Here is a 25,655-nt window from a genome sequence, read left to right on the forward strand (position 1 = left end):
AACACTTCACAGACATATGCCTGTTTACAGATAACAAATCTTGGGGTGTAGAGTATGTCTCTTGTATTGGGGTGTGGAGTATGACTCTTCAGAATGGCTAACCGGCTAAGAGGGTCATGTAATAGAAAACGCAACTCCCCATGAAAGTGAAAGCACTGTTATTTTCAGTCCAACTTCCTCATTTAGAGCTTCAGGGTTGCTTGTAAATGTAACAACATTCACTACTACAGCTGTTAACCCTTTTCTCGCCGAGGACGTCAGCTTTACGTCCTCCCAGCGTGGCACCACAGTAGCATGGGTTTAAATACAGAGTAGAGACCACTCCTCCCAGATGCAAATGGGAGGACAGACTAATCAACCAGGAAATAAAGCTGCCTACCAACAGTGCGCGCGTGCAAGTCAGAAGGTGTGCACCAATACCCACGACAGGACAACCCCGCAGTGCCAGGATGCCACCCCAGACACCGCGCAGCCAAAAACTCCCCAGGTAAGAAAAATAGAAAGCAATGAACCTAAATACTCCTAACACAGAGAAGCAATCTGATCTTTGTGCACCACCTGTATGTGACCCCAGGAGGGGGGAGAAGGGGATTCAGTCCCTATTAACCCCTCACCTGCCAATCAAAGCGCATACTATACTTTTTCTGATTGTCACATACAGGTATAATATAATTTCCCCCCCTCCCCCGAGCCTTACTAGTGGGGTATTCTTATGTAATACCCTCTAAACATAACCAGGAAGTTTATTGGCACTGTGACCCAGGCATTTACCATTGTCCAGGTCGCAGTGCCAAAAAAAAAGTCACTCAAAACACTTACACAACATATACACAAAGTCATGAATAAAGTTTACATTTCACCCAATCCCTGTCCTGTCTATACCTGAGCTTTCTACAGTAAAATACGTTTCTAGTGATGTCCGTTACAAACTAAAATAATAGTAATAACGATTATCACTAGAGATGAACGTATAGATTGCTAACATTTTTATAGGGGGATGGAAAATAACATTTTTATGTAAAGTCCTATTCAAATTGCATGCACAAAATGAGATGGCGCATTTCTGCGATTTTGGCGATTCCTTAGCACCCACCCCTGTAAATATATACATGTGTGGTATGTTGAACTCCTCACATATTGCAGTTTTTTAGAAAGTACATTTTGTTTGCAGAAAGGGATTGCTTGAGTCGCACTTTAGTGGCAGATTTGAATTTTTGTGCAATTTTTGCTTGTAATCTCTGTAACACTATTAAATTGTGTTTTTATATACGGGATGCTGTGTAATCTGAAAAAAGTTAGATTTTGGAATCACAATAACAGTTTGCTAGGTGCAGTATAGATTTTTAACATATTAGCGAACAACAGCAAAATCCTGCTTGTCTTCTGTATTCATGTTTTTCTGAGTCGGAGCTCTTGTTGTAGTTGATGTTTGTAATATATATATATATATATATATATATATATATATATATATATATATATATATATATATATGCACACACACACTCACCGGCCACTTTATTAGGTACACCATGCTAGTAACGGGTTGGACCCCCTTTTGCCTTCAGACCTGCCTCAATTCTTCGTGGCATAGATTCAACAAGGTGCTGGAAGCATTCCTCAGAGATTTTGGTCCATATTGACATGATGGCATCACACAGTTGCCGCAGATTTGTCGGCTGCACATCCATGATGCGAATCTCCCGTTCCACCACATCCCAAAGATGCTCTATTGGATTGAGATCTGGTGACTGTGGAGGCCATTGGAGTACAGTGAACTCATTGTCATGTTCAAGAAACCAGTCTGAGATGATTCCAGCTTTATGACATGGCGCATTATCCTGCTGAAAGTAGCCATCAGATGTTGGGTACATTGTGGTCATAAAGGGATGGACATGGTCAGCAACAATACTCAGGTAGGCTTTGGCGTTGCAACGATGCTCAATTGGTACCAAGGGGCCCAAAGAGTGCCAAGAAAATATTCCCCACACCATGACACCACCACCACCAGCCTGAACCGTTGATACAAGGCAGGATGGATCCATGCTTTCATGTTGTTGACACCAAATTCTGACCCTACCATCCGAATGTCACAGCAGAAATCGAGACTGATCAGACCAGGCAACGTTTTTCCAATCTTCAATTGTCCAATTTCGATGAGCTTGTGCAAATTGTAGCCTCAGTTTCCTGTTCTTAGCTGAAAGCAGTGGCACCCGGTGTGGTCTTCTGCTGCTGTAGACCATCTGCCTCAAAGTTCGACGTACTATGCGTTCAGAGATGCTCTTCTGGCTACCTTGGTTGTAACAGGTGGCTATTTGAGTCACTGTTGCCTTTCTATCAGCTCGAACCAGTCTGGCCATTCTCCTCTGACCTCTGGCATCAACAACGCATTTCCGCCCACAGAACTGCCGCTCACTGGATGTTTTTTCTTTTTCGGACCATTCTCTGTAAACCCTAGAGATGGTTGTGCGTGAAAATCCCAGTAGATCAGCAGTTTCTGAAATGCTCAGACCAGCCCTTCCGGCACCAACAACCATGCCACGTTCAAAGGCACTCAAATCACCTTTCTTCCCCATACTGATGCTCGGTTTGAACTGCAGGAGATTGTCTTGACCATGTCTACATGCCTAAATGCACTGAGTTGCCGCCATGTGATTGGCTGATTAGAAATTAAGTGTTAACGAGCAGTTGGACAGGTGTACCTAATAAAGTGGCCGGTGAGTGTGTGTATATATATATATATATATATATATATATATATATATATATATATATATATATATATATATACACACACACACACTGTCTACACCATAAGATATTATTTTAAATGTATTTTGTATATGAATCTGAGATGGAACATGAGTTTTAGGTGCAAATATGTGTTTTAGAGCATTTAAAAAAAAAAAAATGTTTTGTGTTTGTCACAAAGTTGCATGAAGGTGGGTTTGGCTATCGATGACCCATTAAGACATTTGTAATCTTCAGGTTGTCTACTTTCAAAAAATATATAGGGTTTAGGGGTTCATTTACTTTTCATGGTGTGTAATCCCTACATTTTATAGGATGATACTTTTTTAACATTTCCAGCTTCAAAGCAGATTTTTGTTCCTTCCAGTTCTAGCGATTTTCTGAAGACACGTGCATGCGGGTGCAGACTATAGTGATATGTATGAACTCTGCACATGTTGAACTCTTATTTTTAGGAGGTTTGGTGCATTTAATTTATTGTTTGGTTTCCGCTTTTAGTAACTAATATAATTTATTTGCATTTTTTTTTAATAAAACATTCACTTTAAATCAAAATTGCATGACGGTACTTTTTCGTATACAGTACCAAGTGGCATTCTGACAATGCTGCAGGTGTCTACTTTAAGAAAATATATAGGTATGGGGGCGTTGGATGATTTTTTAATGTTGCAATTTAGGTTTGATTTGTCCATCTCAAAACTGTGAAAATTGTTCTGGCTACTGGAGGTGCAAATTTTCCAGAGACCCTTGGCAGTGAAAGGGTTAAGGGACTTTGTTGATGCTCAAATTTAAAGGGGGTGTTGCAAGTCATTTTATTTCCCCTATAAAGGCTTACAATAAAGTGTGGTTCCAGTGGAGAGTTTCAGATCCTCAGTCTTTTTTGATCTTTTGCCCACACATGACCTTGTCAGACAATTGGTGACTGAACGGTGATGCTCTATCTGAACAAAGCAACACTGCTCAGCCACTCATTGGCTATAGCGCTCATGTGCGAGGCAAAGATCAGGAACAATGGGGGTTGGCATTCTGATGAGCACGGCTTTCACTTTACAAACCATGTGACAACATGTCCATCAGTCACACAAACCATTTGTACCTCAGTCTCATTCTAGGGCTGAACAACAGTACCAAGCAGAACCGCTATGTACAGTGCTGTGTTTGGTAAGTAGTGATGAGACGGCAGGAATTGTCCAAATGCTGCAATCTCTTCAAACAAGTGATCAGTGGGAGTATTGGGTGTCAGACCCCTACCAATTGGCGGCCTATAACAAGGATAGGACCATTAATGGTTTATTCCTTTAAATGCAGCAAAGAAGTAGGCAATGATCGGGAACAGACACTCCAAGGAATGTTGGTACTAGTCATTGCTTCTTTCCTCAGTCCATATGCAAGGGCCTAAAGGTGATGTTCTTACACAAGAAGCTTTTCTTCCTCTCTGTGTCAATTACATGTTGGATTGGGCTGGTTCTGTCTCGTTTCAACAATTCAGCCAAAACACTTTTTTGACAAACCATTTTTATGCTAATAAAACCAAGCTTAGAACCGGGAAGGGCATCAGATAACTTTTCCAGTGCTGTCCTTATAACATTGTAGTGATACCAGAATTCTTCAAAAATACATTTTATTCTTTATGCAACTGATCAGGATAAAGTCAAGCAAACATGCCCTCCGCTGTAAGGAGCCTGCCCATTTTCTATGCTCTTATCTACATAAATAATGCTCATGAACAAGAAATAAATACATGTATGTAACATGTGTATGTATCATTTAGATTGATAGCTTGATCCTACATAGTACAAACACCTACATTTCTTGTCTTATGGCAACTAAACTTTATTAGCATAGACCTTGAGAATCCCTTTAATGGTCTGTAAAATAATGTGTTACTGACATTACTCACCTCTAAACATATAGGACAGTCTTGCCTTGACACGTTTTCTATACACTAAAGCAAAAAAACAAAACCAAACCATGATGAGTATGTGTAATTCAAACCAATATAAAGATAGGAGTCGGTATAAAATGATATAATCCATTTTCAGAAACAGTACAGCAAGATGGCAGTATAGGATAGGGTATAACTTGCAGATTAGTAGGGGTCCGAATGCTCAGGCCACAATTGTCAGAAGAATGGGGGACTTTCCCAATAAAATGAAAGAAGTGGATCTTGGAGACTTTAATCTCACTGTTAATGCTACTCTAGATCGGTCTGTCCCCTCTGCAGACAAGATTTACTCCAATGTTAAGGGAGAGATCTGTTCCACTTTACAGACAAACGTTATATATACACTTTTAAAGTCAGAGATTCTCCATTGCAATGTCCCCTCAGCCACTGTTAAACTGATTGCCCTAAATTTCAGCTTCCAGTCTACGGATAAATATTTACCTTAGCTAGGTGTTATCCTTTGTAATAAAATAGAAACCCATTTTAAATGGAACTATGCCACACTAATCCCAAAGTTTCTACAAGATCTTGAGGCATTACCTCACCCTTTCTTGGATTGGTTAACCTACCGCTTATTCCATACTACTTTCGCATCATCGGAACTCCAGTGACCTCTGCTTCGCTTACCACCTTTAGAAGCGAATCTTTGATTTTATTTGTGAGTATAATTGACCATGAATTCACAAAGACATATGTATTACCATAAGAGAGTGGGTGGGTTATCAGTACAAATACTATGGTGCAGCTCGGCTTTCCCAGCTTAGCTCTATCCATATGACGCAATTGGAATCAGCACAAGTAGCTCTGACTTCTTTACATGCTCTGCTTTGGGCCCCAAGGTCAGCAGCTCTTGTTATTCCGGCTTTAGCCAAGGTGACCGTTTACATGTTGCAACCATGGCGAAGGGTTCGTTTTCAACATAAACTGCGAAGTCCAGTTTCACCTCTGATACCATTATTATTTAACCCTCTCTTCCCCTCTGGTCTATTCCCTGAAGTGCTTGTTTGGTGGATGCACGCTCAGTTTCACCACCTTGATGATTTCCTCTGTTACCGGTGGGTTTTCACCAAAGAATACTTTACCACCTTATTCTCCCCGACTCCCTCAGAGGATTTTCAGACTGCACAAGTTTTCCATTTTCTCCATTCCCTCACTCCTACTCAATCCAGAGATCTACCCTACAAGATTTAAGAGACTTTGTGTGAAAAGGGTTCTCTTTCATTTATATATGGCTTGCTTAACACTCCCCCCCCCGACACTAAGCTTGACGTTATGGCAGCCTGGGAACAAGACTTTGACTCTATCCTAACCCCAGCTCAAAGGCTTGACTGCTGAACTTCTATAAGAAAAGGCAATTGGCAGTTCAACGTTATGGAACCTTCCTTCATAGAACCTACCTGGTTCCCCAAAGTTTATATACTTTTTACCCCACAGTCTCACATCTATGTTTTAGGCGTTGCAATGCTTTAGGCACAACTTTCCATATTTGGTGGTCCTGCCCTGATGCCTGCTGGCTTTGGTCAGCCATTCACAAAATAACTCAATGACTTTTTGGACAGTCTTTTCCATTGTGAGCCCCATTTTTCTCCTTAACCTAGAGCCTGCCAACGTCAAATATGCCCAATTTAAATTGTTCCAATACATCTTGTTGGCTGCCTGGATCCACATCGTTTACAACAGGAGAAAACCATTTCTCACATTGCCCGATGTATGCTTCATGAAAAATAAATGCCTTTATGATACCCGCCCGCTTTTTGATAAGGTCTGGGCTCCTTGGCTCAATAGGACCAACATCCCAGGTGCTGTTTACAATTGTGATTCTCAGGTTGGGTTGAGTATGTTTCTCACTTTCCTTCTCTCAGGTAGGATTACCCCCTCTACCCACTCCCTTTCCACCTGTATTATAACGCTGTACCCTCCTCCCCATTTCCCAATGTTGATTTGGGGTATAGTTGAGAGAATGATAGAGGGATTATCTACTGCCTCCAGATACTGTACCTGATAGTTTTCATGTTTTATACTTGTATTGCTCTAAGCTTTCTTTCTTGTATTGTGACTGTCTTTTTTACCTGGTCTGTTTTCTGTTGCCGCATTATTTCAATAAAAAACTTGGAAACTAAAATGAATGGAGTTGTGTGGACGCTGCCCAATCACCAAAACTCCCCCATTGTCCTGATCAGAAGAGACCTCAGCAGTTGAGCTTTTACTGACCTGCAAGAGTTTTGGTTGGAAGATCCCTTTAAAGGATTCTATCACTGGGAAAACTCATTTTTAACTCGCTCATCATCAGCAGCAGCCTCCCTGCTCTCACCTCCACCTGTTTACATACAGTGAACTTCCTGAGTGCACCTTGCTGGCTAATTAGCATATCCATAAAAGCGGGTTAATTTGAAAACGACTGAGTATTAATACATTAAAGGTATGTCTGGAATAGCCTGTCTAACGGCTATGCAAATACACTGTCTACCAATAAGTATTTGGACCTCTGTGGTAGAATAGAAAAACAACATTTATTCATATTAAGTAGTTGGTAGAACCCAACCCAACAGATGGTATTGATCGACACAATACTCCCAGATTCCTGTTGATACTCCAGGTGTATGTGAGCCACCGGTTGGCTGCGGTTCTTCCGAATTTCTCTGGCCAGCACCTGTCGGTCTCTAGTATCTTCCAGTTTTGGGGGTCTGCTAATTCAGGACACATTCCAACAATCACCGTTCACCTTCCACTTCGTAATCACATAGGCCACTGTTGATTTTGGGTAATTCAGTTCGCTTGCTATGTCCCTTAAGGATCGACCATTTCTGTGATGCCCAGCAATTACCCCTTTCTCGAAATCGGACAACTCTGCACTTTGTGGCATCTTGCATGTAACTAATGCCAATGCTGTTTCCTATAAGATATTTAACAGTGGAAGACATGACACCCCAGATATCTTCATTTGCATGGGTGTCCAAATACTTATTGGTAGACAGTGTATATGCTTAGTTAAAAAATAGTTTTCCCCAATGATAGAATCCCTTTAATTTAAAGAGTAGATCATTTTTTAATGACAAATTCCATTCAGGCTAAAGCTCCATGTAGCGAGACACAGTCAAAAAAATACTGTAGAAAATAACACAGCGGAGGCGCATTTCGTTTTTTTCCACAGTGTTTTTCACAGGAAGTCAGCAGAAGTAAACTTTCTGCCCCAGTACACCTATATGGAAAACGCCAGCGTTTCTGTAGGTAGAACTGACATGCTGTGATTTACAAAAAACGCAAGCATTTTTGAAAACAGAGCTTTTCTGCTGCAGATTTTTTCTGCAATGTGTGGTTGGGATTAGCCAGAATTCCATCCACTTTACAGGTACTGTAAATGTCAGTATTTTTTCTCGCAACGTTTCTGCAAAGGCCAAAATGTTACAATACTCTCTACAAGGGGCTTTTTTGGCCCCAAATTGAGTTTTCATACTAATGACCTATCCAAAGGATCAGTATGTGATCTGTGGATAGGCAGCACAACTCCTATTCATTTAATAGGAGCAGCACTGCAGTTCCTGAGAAACAACACTACGCAATGGTTTTTCTATTTCTACGAAGGGTTTTTCTACAAAGGGCCCAAATCAAACAATGCATATTATATTTGTGTTTAAACACAGATTGAAAGATTACAAATAAAGGTGACCAAGAAATATATTTTATACACTCCAATGGCTAAAAATAAGTTTGACTAATCTAATCTAATAAACGTCACCACTTGCAGGTTCAAGAGTGTTAACTTTATTATTGTTGTGTCCAGTTTAGTAGAAATCCATAACTGAGCAGTACTGTATTGTCACATGAATCAAACATATTTATTACACACTAAATAGACAGAAATAGATATTGATCTCTCACCTTATGGTTTCCTCTGAAGCTTAACGGCAGACATAAATTACATTTTGTACAATGCTCAAACAGCTCCTTTGGGCCAATCCTACAAAAACATATAAAACAGAAAACAATATTCTAAATGGAAACCACAAAACATTTACATTGGAAACAGAATATATGTAAAAGCAACTTGTCATGTAGGCCTAAAAAAATCATATATGCAGATCTATGGTTCTTTATGGTTAGGCTACAAAATTATAGCCCATGTCTAATTTTGGAGCCTCCTCTTAAATTAACATTCCCCCTCTTTTCTATTATATACAGGCATTAAGATAAAGCAAAAATGGAAGAGTGTAGCGGAAAAAAGAACGCTGCCGGTCTACATAGACCTTTATTGTGAGGGGGTGGATTATGACGTGGATTCCGGGCCAAAATACGCCCACACTTGCCCCGTGTGAATGAGCCTTTCACATTCCTGACTTTCTTTTTCAAACTGTGAGGAAGATTTATTAAGCTAAGAGCTAGTTTACACGGCGGAAACATTTTCTGCCGTGTGATTTCTCCACGCGGCTGGCCACAACAGGATGCCGAATCAATGCATCTGGATCCCTTCGCGGCATCCCACCCCTGATTAGGCCCGAATGAATGGGCCTAATCAGGAGTGAGACTCGTGCTGCTGAGTCAGCTGTGGGAAGATGGTGGATTTCGCTTCTTTTTTCCGCTAGCTGAAAAAAATCGCTAGCGGGGAAAAAAATGAGCGGCTCCCATTGAAATGAATGGGAATTGCAGTGAATGGGAGCCTATTTTGCAGGAGGAGTTTGAGGCGGATTCCGCGCCAAAATCCGCGAACAAACCCTAAATGTGATATGGGGACAAGGGACTGACTTATCCAAACTTAAAGAGGACCTTTCATGGTTTGGGGCACAGGCAGTTCTATATATTGCTGGAAAGGCGACAGTGCGCTGAATTCAGCGCACTGTCGGCTTTCCCGATCTGTGCCCCGGGAGAAGAGCTTTCGGTCCCGGTACCGTAGCTCTTTACAGTCAGAAGGGCGTTCCTGACAGTCAGTCAGGTACGTCCTTCTTCAAAGCAGCGCCTATCGCGCTGTACAATGTGAGCGGGGAGGAACGCCCCCTCCCTCTGCTCACAGTGCTCGAGACATTCCTCCCCACCCACACAGTACAGCGCGATAGGCGCTGCTTTGAAGGAGGACGTAACTGACTGACTGTCAGGAACGCCCTTCTGACTGTAAAGAGCTACGGTACCGGTACCAAAAGCTCTTTACCCGGGGCGTAGATCGGGAAAGCCGACAGTGCGCTGAATTCAGCACATTGTCACCTTTCCAGCAGTATATAGAACTGCTTGTGCCCCTGACCATGAAAGGTCTTCTTTAAGATGCAACAATGTGGGCTAGAACGGAGACAAAATTCTGGCAGAAGGGAAGCTAACAAATAGTTACAGTATAAACTTAAGACTAGACAGTCTAAAGATGTGATAATTCTTGAATATTTTAAATTTATACTGTCTACCTAATTGGTACATAATTGATAAATCTGGCCCAGTGTAATCTTCAAAATGCAGCAATACTTCAGAGTAAAAACCGCTTCAGAAAAAAGCCAGGCGGTTTTCCCCTCCTGGACAGTGAATGGACCGTAAAAAAAAAAACGTGTTGCGGTTTTTGGTCACGTTTTTTGGCAAAAAAACGTGATGCGGTTTCCGCCTCCCATTCACTTCTATTGACTTCCTGAGGCGGAATCTGTCTCAAGAAAGGTCATGTCTTTTTTCCGCAAGCGGCTAGCGGTCTCCATAGACCACCATTGTGAGGGGGCGGATTATGACATGGATTCCGCACCATAATCCGCTCCCTCTGTGCCCGTGTGAACAGGCCCTAAAAGGTTAAAGAATGTTTGTAAATAGAAGAGTAATAAATTATTATTAAAGTAACTGAGCTGTTCTATTCCATCAAGATGTGAAAAATTATTTTCAGCTTTTCGCTATCTATATCTGCTTTTCCATGAAATGATCAAAAATTATCATAGCATTCTCCAAGAAGAAGAAAAAACACAGCAGTTTTTAGGCCAGATATGAATCTAACAGAAGGGAGAAGGCCTGCATTGATATGAGACTTTTGGCTCATCAAATTGCCACAAACTGGACAAATAATTGTAATTGCACCATACTTTATTAGGTCATACCTGCATATACCACAGCCATCACAGTGATACTGTTTCTTGTCCTTATCATACAGATGACATATATTGCAGTAATAATCCCCAAAAATATTGTTACAGTGTTCACAAGTTTGCTGAGCCTGAAAATAAGCACAGGAATCACAACCAAAATTTACAGTAAATGTGTGATATTTTAGCAAACAAGACTGATGTCCCACCTAGTCTCTAGTCACAGATCAATAGGTCATTGGTTAAAAGAGCTTCGAGGGAGTGCTTCAATACTTTCTCCATGGTATTTTTTGGATGAACCAGGGGTTTCCAGGCTAATTCCAACCAGCACAGTGCCCCTAAATTGCTCTTCCTCTATTTTCTCCTGTGTTCACCGATAGTTAATTATAGTATGGGGTATGGCAGAATAGATCATTATAATAATAAAGCCAATACCCATAGTACAAGTAACTAGCACTGAATACAGAACAGGAGGGAGAAAGAGGAGCAACGGGGGCTGGGTTTGAATCAAGTGACCCAGGGTTGGAAAAGTCATTGTTCCAAGGAGAAAGTAAATGGTGAAGCACTCCCAGGAGAACTCCTTAAAAGTTATCAACCCATATAACCAAAATTTGGTGTACTTTGTAATAAGCTTTTGACTATAGCTACTACTAAGTTCATTCACACTGTGTTTGTAGTCTAAGTGACCAGCCATGCACTGGGAACATTACCCAACGTATGCCACCCATATAGTGGTATATATAATCCACAAGCTCACATTAAAAACAAATACCTCGTGATACAGGTTGATTGTAGGATGCTTATTATTGCCAGTAACAAGTTCATGTAGTAGCGGACAACACACAAAACAAAATGTGCATTACACAGTGTGAGCATATGTTGTGGGGTTTGATACTATAGAGCAGGGGTCAGCAACCTTCAGCACTCCAACTTCTGTGAAACTACAACGCCAAACATGCTCCATTCACTACCATGGGAGAAGAGCAGCGTAAGTATGCATACTAGATGTTATAGTTTTACAACAGCTGGAGTGCCGAAGGTTGCCTACCCCTGCTATAGAGTATGTCATCCCCTAGAGTAAACATAAGAGGACCTAATAAAACCAATTCAACAATAAAAAATAAGAAGTCCGTGTTTCCAGTGTCTTCATGCCTATATATTTCTTGCAGCAGCAGCATACAGACATTTACATTTATGCATAAGTGAGACAGCCAAAAAGTGTTTGTGGCCATACAGAGCATATTCTGCACTGCCAGATAAGTGTCAGCTAAGAACTGAAGAGAAGTCATATGTAAATATTACCTGCATAAATGCTAGGTTCATGATTCATGGATGCGTGTTGGTTTATGGATTACTTTCACTTTCAGAAAGTTATACTTATGTAAATGTCACTTGTGTATTGTGGAAAGTATCAATCGCCACAAGTAAAGAAGCAGGTAACATGAATGCCTATGTAACTACTGTAGTAAGGCCTGCAATTTTTTTTTTTTTTTTACTATGGCCTACAGGACTATGCCGCAGCTGTCAGTAGAGCTACAAATTGATTTTAACTATTGAAGTACGACGGCAGTGCAAATAAATGCAACAAGTTGCATGTAATCCTGTAGGCTGCAGCTGTCGATCAATACTCAATACTAAATCAATCAGAAAAGCTACAAAAAGTTGCAGTGTAGTCTGACGCTGGGTTCACACTAGCGCCCGGACTCCGTTTTCAGGTTTCCGTCTTCTGCATGCAGAAAACAGAATCCTGTCAGACCGGGTTCGGCCTTGAGCACCTTATGCTCTCTGCTGCGAAACCGTTTTTTTTAAAATCGGACACAGAGTACTGCATGTCCGACTCTGTGTCCAGTTAAAAAAAAAACGGTTTCATGGCAGAGAGCATAAAACACTCACCGGCGCTCACGGCCGGACATCTTTCAAACCCATTCAAATGAATGGGTATGAAAGACTCCTGCAGCTTTCCGTCTCCTGCTCTGTTTTGTGCAGGAAACTGAAACCTGTATGAACGGAGACCGGGCGCAGATGTGAACGAGCCCTTAGGTGGGAAGCGCTTTCAGGCTCATGATATGACTATTACGCCTGACCATTTCCCTATGTAAATATAGCAATGATCGACCAATTGTACAATGTCGTTTGCTGGACTAAAAATCATTATGAGCATCTGCTGCTGTAAAAGGACTCTTACCAGGACTACATTTACATGTCTGTGTGGGAGCAAAACAAGAACTACAGGTTCTCAAGTTTCCTCTCACACTCCAAAAAATGCTGATGGGCTCGGCTTCTGTGTCTGTGACAAACATGAACCAGAATCATTACCTGTACACCACTGCAGAAAATGTTGCAGATATTTAACTAAAGAGCTTTATAGCAGGATTAAACCCGTATACAGCCAGCAGAAGTGGTAACTTCCAGTATATATGTTTCTGCTCTTAGCTCAATTTTTCACTGAGGTTTCCAGCAAAAATAACATACCGTATATACTTGAGTATAAGCCGACCTGAATATAAGCCGAGGCCCCTAATTTTACCACAAAAAACTGGGAAAACTTATTGACTCAAGTATAAGCCGAGGGGGAGAAATGCAGCAGCTACTGGAAATGTAAAATGGTCGGAGTTTTTGGGTGCAGTAGATGCTGAGTACTGGGAAAGGGGAGGGGGTGTTTTGGTTGTCTGTCTGCCCCTTCCCTGAGCTTGAGGACTGGGTTTTTTTTTCCCCCCACTTGGAACTCAGTCTGGCTGAATATAGGGTATCTGGAGTGCTCCTATTAACCCCTTCCCGACAGAACAGGAGCACTACAGATACCCTATAAGATACCCTTCAGTAGACCGGGCACTTTCAGACACAGGGATACCTAATGTGCATGTGTTTCACAGTCATTTTCTACTTTTGTATGTATTCTAGGGAAAGGAGGGATTTAGAATTTTTTTTAAGGCTTCTTTTTTTCCCCACTATTTTATGGGAGATTCTATACATTGATACTTTTGGCTGGTCATAGACACCCCCCCTCCCCCCCCCCATAATTTTCTTTTTTTTTTTTTGCTGACTCGAGTATAAGCCGAGGGGGGCTTTTTCAGCACATAAACTGTGCTGAAAAATTCGGCTTATACTCGAGTATATACGGTTCCTAGCAGGGCTATTATGCAGTCAAAAATATGTGAACCCTGACAGATTCATATAGAAATGAATGGTCTATTAGGATTTCCTTTATCCTGTACTAAAACAGACCCAATGTAAAAAGAAGCCATGGCGCTAGTGTGAACAGAGTGAAGGAGTCGATGTCTAGTAAATATGGTTATATAAGGATGATGTGTAGAAGTCAAGTACCTTTTGAACACACTTGCACTTCAGACACTGGACTTGCGTAACCTTGAAGCGATCCATCTTATGTGATTCCTGGTTGTCATGGCAAAGACGACAAATGTAAAATTTACCACAGCAAGGAGCCTGGAGGAAGAAATGGTAGTATATGCTTAGTACAAAATAGCAGTCATGACACAGGAAAGTACAGTACAGTCTGGAAACATGACGTCATATATCTGCAACAATTTTCCTTCGGACACGGTCCAGATTATTAATAAATTGAGGCCCAAGATAACACAAGAAACTAAAGAGCTAAAATTACAGCTACGTGTAGATGAAGTCATGGGCAGAGGCTAGTAACAAATATATACTTACATGTCCATTAGGTGCCGCTCTTTATGACCTGTGGCCCGCACTGGAGCCAATTGGTGGCTGAGCACGGATGCTCTGGTCAAAGTGAGTATCAGCGGCCACTAATGATAGGCTGAAACAGTCCTCCTGCACAAGCAGGGATAACAACAAAGATAATTCCCACTGGATCCCTGGCCACAAGTTAAGATAAGTATGTGCAGTGTTATACTTAGGTCTTCCTATGTGCTACAAAAATGTACTAGATGACCCTTTTAATTTACAGGTTATTTACTTTGCTGGGACTGTAAAGTACCTAATTTTTTTAGCAGAAGGGAGAATCAGAAGTACTACCTTTATTCTGTGGTCTCAGACTAAAGGGCTTTTCCAGACAGAGTGGGAAAAAAAAAGCAATAAACATCTGCACCTGGTCCTCAGCCCCCACTCCCCGAGTCAGGGGTAAAGTGAATTAGGTGACCACTGCAGCCACTGATTGACCCTATGGTCACATGACAAGTACCTGTGATGTCACAACTATCACATCATTGGTACCCAACATGTGATTGTGGTGACCTCTGTCATTAGGGTCCCACAGCAAACTGGAATAACAGAGAGCCCAGCACAAGTGTGAATCTAGCCTAAGGCTGGTCTTACACGACCATAGCGGTTTTGTGGTCTGCACGTTGCTGATTACCAACTCTAATATTTCACTCCAAATAGTCATTTCGCAGATGTCCATGTCCAGCTGCACGTGCCCATAGAGTTCTATGGGACAGTCCGTGCAGTGCCATGAATTCACGGTCTTTGCGGACCTGTGGTATTCAGTGCGGACGTCGGTCACGGTACGGCACACCACGGATAAAGGTGTACGAGGCCGCACTGAATACAATGTGTCCGCAAATGGTCTGCAATTGAGAACCCACAATTGCAGACTAAATTTACTGTCGTGTAAGACCAGCTTAAGGGTCCATTCCACCCATTGAAGTCAATGGGAAGCTTTTTTTTCAGCGCTGAAATTCCACACCAAATTCCTCACCATTTGCCTCCGAGTGAATGGACCCTTAGCCCGATTTCATACATACATACATTTCTACACCCATATCACATCTCCAAGTCCTCACCTGAACTTGTTACATTAAAGGTCACTATCAAATTCACAGTTTGGAACAATAGACCCACAGTTGCGGAACCATAATATAGATGGCCTGAAGATTATATAAGATGATTCTAACCTATCCCATGATCTGTTTATATGTAAAAGCTGGCCAGTATGGGACAGACACATGCACAGGTCTCCACATTGAAGTCTATGGCTCAGAATTACTAATAGTAAAGGCCTTATGCACATAAAGATGTGTTATTTCTAGGATATTCAAGCACAGCTCCCGCCCTGCACGTTTCTGGGTGGTGTCCTGTGCGTGCTTGATCAGTTTTTCACATCTATGAAATGCAGATTCATGTTTTTTGTTTTGCTTTATTTCGCATACTTTGTAGCACTTCTGTTGTTTTTTTAATGACCCTATGGCCGTACAAGTATATGCTAAGTTCACAATAACGTTCAGGTTTCCATCTTTTGGGTTCGCATGGGGACAAGATGGAAACCCTCTTTACACGTAGACCCATAGACTATAATGGGGTCACCCGGGTTTGCCAATTTTATACTGAACTGCTGGAGAGAAAAGTCCTCCTTGTAGGGCTTCTCTTTGCTGGTTTTAAGCAGAATCTGGGACAGAGACTAAAACACTAGTGTTAACCTGGCATTAGGCTGTCTGAGAATACACCAGATTTATCACAGTGACTGATCCTGGAGGACAGAACTGGCGTATTTGTAAACTGCCCAGCCTACGTGTATACTGCTTTATAGTTGCTTTACTTTGAGGCAGAATCTCATGACACCATCTTGGCATAGCAGGTGGATCACTGCCCCCCATTTTCACCTGATAATAGGGATTCCTGTTCCTGTCAGCAGCCCACTATAGTGAGCAGGGGTGACTGTGCAGGGAGCAGGCTGTCCTCGTCTGCTAATACATGGCCTTATTACCTCACTACTATGACACCGGCAGGGAAGTAACTGAGCAGTTCACCTGAGAAGACCCTAACTCATGTCCTCCCCCCAATATTGAGTCGTGTGCCCCTCACCCTTAGCTCGCAGCCTCTCGTGTAGTGCTCACAGCCGACTGGCACCTCCATGTCCCCGGAGCCTTCAGCCATGTGTGACCGCAGGAAGCGGAAACACCGGGGAGGAGACTGCGGTGTATACACGGGCACACGTCCTGGCCGCCGATATACCCTGCTAGGGCTCAGTCAGCGCCTGTGTGATGGCGGGAAGTCACACAGCAGCGATATCTACAGAACATGGCGTATAAACAGTGCTACAATACAGATGGCCACGTCTCGGGCTTCAGGCCGGGCTATGAGAGTGTGCCAGGAAACGGATATTAGCTAGTCACACTTTTTGCATGTTATATATATATATATATATATATATATATATATATATATATATATATATATTTATGTGTATAAGACATGCAATAATGCAATAATAACATATATAGGTGAAATGCATGGCAATGTGTGTTAGTATTACTGCATACATACCAACCAACTTTTGCAGAGTAGAAAGAGGGGCAAATTCATCTCCGCCCACTTTCATGTTGATTCCGCCCGTTCTCATTCATTTTTCATGTGCTCCCAGACAGTATAATCCTCCTACAGTCACCCATAAATTATATGCCCCCCCTCCATCTCTGTCCCCAGTGTCATGCCGTTCTCCCCCCTTCATCTGCCCCAGTGTCATGCCGTTCTCCCCCCTTCATCTGCCCCAGTGTCATGCCGTTCTCCCCCCCTTCATCTGCCCCAGTGTCATGCCGTTCTCCCCCCCTTCATCTGCCCCAGTGTCATGCCATTCTCCCCCCCTTCATCTGCCCCAGTGTCATGCCGTTCTCCCCCCCCTTCATCTGCCCCAGTGTCATGCCGTTCTCCCCCCCTTCATCTGCTTCAGTGTCATGCCGTTCTCCCCCCCTTCATCTTCCCCAGTGTCATGCTGTTCTCCCCCCCTCTTCATCTTCTCCAGTGTCATGCCGTTCTCCCCCCCTTCATCTTCTCCAGTGTCTTGCCGTTCTCCCCCCTTCATCTTCCCCATTGTCATGCCGTTCTCCCCCCTTCATCTGCCCCAGTGTCATGCCGTTCTCCCCCCCCTTCATCTGCCCCAGTGTCATGCCGTTCTCCCCCCCTTCATCTGCTTCAGTGTCATGCCGTTCTCCCCCCCTTCATCTTCCCCAGTGTCATGCTGTTCTCCCCCCCTCTTCATCTGCTCCAGTGTCATGCCGTTCTCCCCCCCCCTTCATCTGCCCCAGTGTCATCCCGTTCTCCCCCCCTTCATCTGCCCCAGTGTCATGCCGTTCTCCCCCCCCCTTCATCTGCTCCAGTGTCATGCTGTTTTCCCTCCCCCTTCATCTTCCCCAGTGTCATGCTGTTCTCCCCTCCCCTTTATTTGCCCCCAGTTTCATGGGCCCCCTTCATTATGTTCCACCTTAATGTTTAACACAAAACAACACACTCACCTTCCAACGCTCCCCCGCCGCTCCTCTCTCCGCTCTCACTCCACTCACATAGTTGTAGGCTCGATGTGACGTTATCACATCGCGCCTACAAATGCAGAAGCCGGACCACAGCGTTAAAGCAGGAGCTGAGCTGTGACAGCTCCTGCTTTAATCGCCTATGTATTCAGCTCATCGGCGTCCGACTAGCTGAAATCGGGACAGGCAAGTGCTGGGGTGGGCAAGTGCCGGGGGTCCCCCCAGAGGCTCTGTGGGCCCCGGCACTTGCCTGACTATGCCGTGTGCTGATGCCAGCCCTGTGCTTAGGTCGTGCTTAGGTCTGACTTAGGAAACATTCACATCTGTGTCACAGTGTCTGTCAGTGTTTGCATCGTAGTCCTGGACGTAAAAGTCCTGACCACATAACTTTTTTTTGTCTGGTGCTTTCCGTTAAAAAACAGCAGACCCCAATATAGTCAGTGGGGTCCGTTGGTACATGCCTGCTATTTTATTGGAGAATTTTCCAAAAGTTTCAGGTTTGACCCTAAATAGAAGCTATGGGGGTTCATCATCCATGAACCTGAAGTCCATGGGAGATGAATTTCATGGGTGCCAGAGTATAATAGGTGAAAACACTGGTGAAGTTTAAAATATTACAAATATGTATACTCACCTTCCCTCATCTCTCCTGAGCCTCCTAATCATGTGTCCTCTTTCATCCTCTGGGTAACATCATGCACCCTGGGGTCACCCATTAGGCCCAATGATAAACCTCATTAGTGACCCGGGTGGAGGACCAACAACTCAGATTCGGTAAGAATCCAGGAGTAAGGAACTGCGCTCTCTTGTTTGGTAAATAGCAGATTCAATTTTATTCACTTCAAAAAACTCTCACACAACGCGTTTCGGGCGCTATACTACGCCCTTCTTCAGGTGTATTGGTTTCTACAATTAAAATATAGGTACAACACATGTCTAAGCGATATGCATTCAAATACATAAATACATTTAAAAATATAAAACTGCATCTAAAATGCACCAGAAATTGAATAAAAAATGACATTTGAAATATAAAAGCACCATTAACCCCTTCCCGCCGATGGCATTTTTTGATTTTCGTTTTTGACTCCCCTCCTTCTAAACCCCATAACTTTTTTATTTCTCCGCTCCCAGAGCCATATGAGGTCTTAATTTTTGCGGGACAAATTTTTCTTCATGATGCTACCATTAATTATTCTATATAATGTACTGGCAAGCAGGAAAAAAATTCAGAATGGGGTGGATTTGAAAAAAAAAATGCATTTCTGCGACTTTCTTACGGGCTTTGGTTTTACGGCGTTCACTGTGCAGCCAAAATGACATGTCCCCTATATTCTGTGTTTCGGTACGGTTCCAGGGATACCAAATTTATATGGTTTTATTTACATTTTGACCCCTAAAAAAATTCCAAAACTGTGTTAAAAAATTTTTTTTCTAAAAGTCGCCATATTCCGACGGCCGTAACTTTTTTATTCGTAAGTGTACTGGGATGCATAGGGCGTCTTTTTTTGTGGGGCCAGGTATACTTTTTAGTTCTACCATTTTCGGGAAATGTTATTGCTTTGATCACTTTTTATTCAAATTTTTATCAGAATCAAAACAGTGAAAAAACGGCGGTTTGGCACTTTTGACTATTTTTCCTGCTACGGCGTTTACCGAACAGGAAAAATATTTTTATAGATTTGTAGAGCGGGCGATTTCAGACGCGGGGATACCTAACATGTATATGTTTCACAGTTTTTAACTACTTTTATATGTGTTCTAGGGAAAGGGGGGTGATTTGAACTTTTAATTTTTTTTTATATTTTTTTAAACTTTTTTTTTAATTTTTTTTTTGCATTTATTAGACCCCCTAGGGGTGTTGAACCCCAGGGGGTCTGATCACTAATGCAATGCATTACAATGCTAATGCATTGCAAAAAAGCATCCTTTCTTTTGCAGGCTGCATAGACCAGCCTGCAAAAGAGACACTTTGCAGACAAGCCTGGGAGCCTGTACAAGGCTCCCGGCTGTCATGGCAACGTCAGACCGATCGGAGGCATTAGAGCCGCTTGTCTACTGCTTAAAGCAGTAGACACCCGGCGGCTATGACGGCCGCCCGGCTCCCGGGCGGTCGCCATAGTTACAGACCCGACATGCGCCGTACTATTACGGCGCATGTCGGGAAGGGGTTAAAAACTGCAGTTCTATTGATCCACAATCCAGTATACAAATGCCTTTTAACACAATGTCTCAAATGCTCAGCATCCTCTGTATAATGTAGGGCAATGGGTACAACTTGATGCTCTGGTCAGGAGCTGTCCCCCATCACTCTTTATACTTGAACCCAGACTACAGTCTGCACAACCAAATGCCATTGAAAGGACCAATAAAAGGAAATAAATAAAATGACAGTCTTACCTCTCGCTGCTGGGCTGATACCTTGACAGCCCGGCGGAAAGCAAGACCATTTATATCATTGGTGGGAGTGGTGAGAGGGAAGCTACTGCTTCCCGCGCGGGCGCATGCGCTCTAAGGCGCACGTGCGCCCGTGTCGGACAGATGGATCGCGTCTGTGAGAACGCACGGCGTATGCGCCCGCTCCGATGGGCGCGCATGCGCAACACATCCGCTCTCGCAAGCCGCCCGATGCTCAGGCGGACCGCTTGGAGCGGTGAATGCGTCCGATGCGGCTGCTTCACAACTAAGCTAGACAGGATGCTGAGCATTTGAGACATTGTGTTAAAAGGCATTTGTATACTGGATTGTGGATCAATAGAACTGCAGTTTTTAATGGTGCTTTTATATTTCAAATGTCATGTTTTATTCAATTTCTGGTGCATTTTAGATGCAGTTTTATATTTTTAAATGTATTTATGTATTTGAATGCATATCGCTTAGACATGTGTTGTACCTATATTTTAATTGTAGAAACCAATACACCTGAAGAAGGGCGTAGTATAGCGCCCGAAACGCGTTGTGTGAGAGTTTTTTGAAGTGAATAAAATCGAATCTGCTATTTTACCAAACAAGAGAGCGCAGTTCCTTACTCCTGGATTCTTACCGAATTTGAGTTGTTGGTCCTCCACCCCTATCATTCACACCTACGAGGTGTGAGGAATATTGCTGCCTCGACCTAGGAGAAGCATTTTGTGGCTTAACATTTGCAAACAGCGTTGTGGCTTAGACCCACAACCCTCCAAGGTGAGCTCCTTTGCTTAATTAGAAACACACCATAATCCAAGAATTACTACACTACGGTTTGCTCGGTGTTTTGTCATTTTTTATCTTTGTCATTAGTGACCCGGGCATATGACATCATCCAGGAGGCCAAAAGAGGACCCAGAAGTAGCACCCAGATGTGTTGAGGATACCCAGAAGATATGAGGGAAGGTCAGTATAACTTATATATGTGAACATGGCTTTTTTTTTCCTGTACCATACCCATGGATCCCAGATTTTCCATTTTTCCTGTAAAATCCTTTAAGGAGTTGTCCGACCCTATGAAACATTTTACAAACAACCTAAAATAGTGTTAAATCATGAAATCAGTGATGCTTACCTTACCGTGTTAAAAACCAAATACATAAGTGTTGCGTGCTCCCTTTTAGGGTTATATTTTACACCTCCCCTGGGCTTTCATCTATTAGACTCTGGGGTCTCTTCAGATATAATAATTTCACTTCTGATTTATAGTAAAGTTATTCGACTGAATATTTGGGCTGAACCGTCTGAACTCGAAATGAAACAAATCTTCAGGGGGTTGCCCATCTCTACATAGTGCATGCTGAACTTCAATATACCTGATACTATGTTCTCAATGAAGATAAGCGGCGCCACAAGTTTTTGGCAGTCAGTTATTCCTTTCTTTCCATTCAAAACACGTGCACATGGGTCTGATCTGAGCGTGCTTGTGTCCTTGGGGCTGGGAAGGAATACCTGTTCAGCGACAGCTATTGAATGTGTATATGCAGTATTACAGTTACATTTATTCACTATGTTTTCTACACTCACTCTCCAGCATGCTGGCTGACTGGTTGCTAGGTGGGGTGGCATAGACACACAAGTCCAGTTTCTTTAGTCCAAAACAAAGGTAGAGTTTTATTCTCACTCAAAAACATAGTGCAGCAACAAAAGGAAACAATACCAAAATAAATACCTGCCCGGCTAGGTTCTAACTAAACATAGAATAGGTTACCTCACATAGAATAACAGAAATCCAAAAGCCAGTAGAATCATTCAGGACACAGCTCCAAAAATATGACCTCTCTTTCAGCTCTCCAGCCAAACTCTGCCCAAATTCTGCTGCTGGAGCAACTTCTTAAGCCCCCTTGATGAGCAGACTCTCTGCAGCTGAGTCGCTGCCGGAACATCCCCAAAGTGTGGACTGGAGAGGGGTGGAATGACAGGTCCCACTACCAACCTACCTGCCATTCCTAAAAATTCAGCCCAGTAAACAGAACTTTGAAATAACACTCAGCAGACAAAATTATCTGCTGAGAACCATTCTTTCTGGAGTAGTCTGAGTGAGATGTGCACCCCCTCCATTATCTGACCAACCATCGGCTTACAGTTGCATATGAGATTATTCAGGGATATTTACTATAGTGTGCAAATAAACAGTGATCATATGAATTGCCTTGGGGTGTTATTGCTTGCATGTATGTAAATATGTATATATGAAGTTGCAGCTTTGTTAGAATTACACTAACCGTGCGTCCTTGGAGTTCGTGTGGCCTGTTTCATGTAGCAGATTTAATTGACCCATTGACTTTGGAGCACAGGCCCTTTGATTATTTTACCTCCACCTTGCTGATGCCAGCTTCAGAGTGGTTTCACTATCAACAGATTGCTCATTTTATCTTGTCCCAGTTTGGTTCTCTTCGGGTATCCACGCCTGCTGCCTTCGAGAAGATTTGCAGAGCGGGTACCCCTACCGCCAGCTCGATTTCATTTATATATAGGCTTCTCTCCTCTTTTGAGGGGAATACCCCTATCTCTCACAAGTACATGGCTAAATGGTCAGAAGCATTAGTCAGATTTCACCCGGCCAGTGGCAGGTAATTTGGTCTCGCGCCAATAAATCTTCCACTTGTATTTCATTTAGTGAGACTCAGTTTAAAATACTCATGCACTGGTATCATACCCCTGCACTGCTCCATTCCCTTAACCCTAGTGTTTCTCCCCTCTGCTGGCGCTGCCAGTCGAGTGTAGGTACATTATGCCATATCTTTTGGGACTGTGCCTTTATCCTTCCTTTTTGGTTGGAAGTTCATTCCCTTACCAATGCTCTCTTTATCCAGGGAGTCCCACTTGACCCACTTATTTACTTACTTACTTAATCTCCCTCCTAAGCATTTAGGTAAACAGACCTATAAATTGTTTTTATACATTTGCACCGCAGCTAAAACGCTCATAGCCCTCCATTGGAAGAGGTCCTCTCCACCCTTGGAAGCCGACCTTATCGCTAGAATTAAGGATATCCTTAGTATGGCGTACTTAACGACATCTCTTAATCATACCATGGATGCTTTCCAGGCCCTCTGGTCATCCTGGGACTATTACTGTGCACTACGTGGTTTCTGACTCCTCCCCCTTCCCTCCCATTTTTCCTTTATTCAATTCAGTAATGCTTTCTAATGTTTTCTATGTTTTTTATTATCTTATACCTACATTTCTTTGGGTTTGTTTACTCTATTTGAAAAAATAATCAATAAAAATTACAGTTTAAAAAAAAAAAATAATTACACTAACCAGTGATTTTTGGATGGGTGAGGGCTAGTCGTATTTGAGGGATATTAGCCACGGCATTATTTGTCTCTTCTTTTAACCCCGGAACTTCTGCAAGAGATAAGAACGCCTCTCCCTCCAGCTCATTAGAAAGAATAGCATCGTAGTCAAACACGGTCAGCAAGAGACAAGCTCCAGGAACTTCACACTGCTCCGGGGTCACCAGGCTGATGGAACACAGAGAATATTATCATCAGAGAAGTCTCTAATGTCAGAGAAGGCTTATGATCTAAGGTGTCCTGTATGGTGCACTGTATTGGTGCTCTACATATGTTATACAGTGTACAAGTAACCATAACAAAAGTGCCCAAAGAACAATTCTATACCCTGGTTAGATAACACTTACATATACAGTGTCACTCTCACCATATATAATATATAACCAATTAATATTTTGCTTTTCTCTCTGTATATGAAGTAATTATAGGAGTAATGTTACTTACTTTCCTTGGGGATTTTTTCAAGCTGGACCTGGGAGTTCTGTGCTGGTTTCTACCCTGGGTCACCTGATCGAAACCAGCACCTGGTCCCCTCAGTCCCTCTGCCTCCACCTCCTATCGCCCAACTATAGTAAAGTCAGCCCCTATAGCACAGAGAGGAGGGAGGAGGCGGAGCAACCCAAGGGCCAAGTGCTGGTTCTGAAAGAGATGACCCAAGTTCGAACCAGCCTGGAACCCCTCAGGTGATGTCATCAAAACTCAGATATGTCATCACCTGTGGCGCCCTCTTCAGCGGGGTTAGCAGATGCTCTTTGTGTGAGAGAGATAAACATTTCGCAGATTAGAGTCAGCCCTATGATCCAAGGTGTCCTGCAGATTTGATCCTTCTTCAAGTGGCACCAGGGTTCTTCGTGACCACTTTGCCACTGCAAGGTCCACCTTCGGGGGAGGCCCCATTGGAAACAGTGTCTTGAAAATCCTGGATAAGGAGTGACCCTTCTCCGGTTGTTTCCACTGCTGACTCATAAGTTCGGCCACTGTGGCGTCCGCATGGAAGGCGATATGACCCCCAGAGGCAAACGTGGAGGCTTCCCCATCAACATCCTGGTCCACTGTAGACTGTGCACTAAACACGGAGGAAATCTGGAGCTAGGACTCAGTTTACCGTACTGGGCAGTGAATGAGCTGTGCACAGCTGAACCATCAGAACACCCTGCAGAGCAGGTAAGACAAAACCTAAATCTTTCTCTCAGGAGGAAAGAAAAGGGAAAGAGAAAGAAGGAAAGAAGAAGGGTTAACACCTTCTTCCAACCCCTACAGGAGGCCACAGGCCTCCTCACCACCTGTCCGGTCAGACAGGACAGAAAAGAACACGCAGGGGGAGGTGCTTGGGCCCTTTTATAGGGCAAGCCATGCGTTTATTGGCTAAATAAACATCCGCCTGTCCTATCAGCACACAGGGGCAGAAATACCCCATATTGTGCCGCTGGTATGGACGACAGGGAACACAGTATACAGCAAGCTCCCTCTAGTGGTGACTACAAGCAGCCAGTATGTTATATTTTAAACCTGTATCTGTACAGAGGATTAGACCTGTCTCAGAAAAATAAAGCCCACTATGAAGATATATTAATTCAGCACAGAACTATAGACCTAAAATTACATGACAGTAGTCTAACGCTGGCCCTATTCTGTGAACTAGTGCTGCCTTTAATACTATCCTTGTTGTTCCTCTGCCTGATCTAGTTTGTATGAGGCCCACAGTGTAACCAAATACAGTTCCATACAACCATTTTTTTTTATATTTAACATCCGTCAACATTTCTTCTACTTAAAATGAATGTGGCAGTGTGGAGGATTTCAGTCCGCAACCCTCTGCATGGAAACAAGACTCCAAGTTGTAGATGGACATAAGATTCTCTGATCAAATATGTAAAATTATGTAGAAGGTTTATAATATCCTACAATAATAGTTTCATTGCCATGG

The 25,655-nt window shown here is 42.9% G+C and overlaps 1 protein-coding gene across 1 annotated transcript in view; it reads right to left on the reverse strand.

The window, feature by feature from the left end:
• Window positions 1-16,601, reverse strand: part of RCHY1 (ring finger and CHY zinc finger domain containing 1) — a 30,201-nt gene extending 13,600 nt beyond the window's left edge. Inside the window, exons 1-5 of the mRNA XM_075285315.1 lie at window positions 16,519-16,601; window positions 14,056-14,175; window positions 10,747-10,862; window positions 8,576-8,654; window positions 4,652-4,696 (exon numbers count right to left, since the gene is read on the reverse strand). Coding sequence (XP_075141416.1) covers window positions 4,652-4,696; window positions 8,576-8,654; window positions 10,747-10,862; window positions 14,056-14,175; window positions 16,519-16,590 — 432 coding nt within the window. The 5' untranslated portion in view covers window positions 16,591-16,601. The remainder of the gene's footprint in view (window positions 1-4,651; window positions 4,697-8,575; window positions 8,655-10,746; window positions 10,863-14,055; window positions 14,176-16,518) is intronic.
• Between the last annotated feature and the right edge of the window lie 9,054 nt (window positions 16,602-25,655).

This window comes from Leptodactylus fuscus, chromosome 1 (genome assembly GCF_031893055.1).
Source record: "Leptodactylus fuscus isolate aLepFus1 chromosome 1, aLepFus1.hap2, whole genome shotgun sequence".
In the NCBI taxonomy this organism is placed as follows: Eukaryota; Metazoa; Chordata; class Amphibia; order Anura; family Leptodactylidae; genus Leptodactylus; species Leptodactylus fuscus.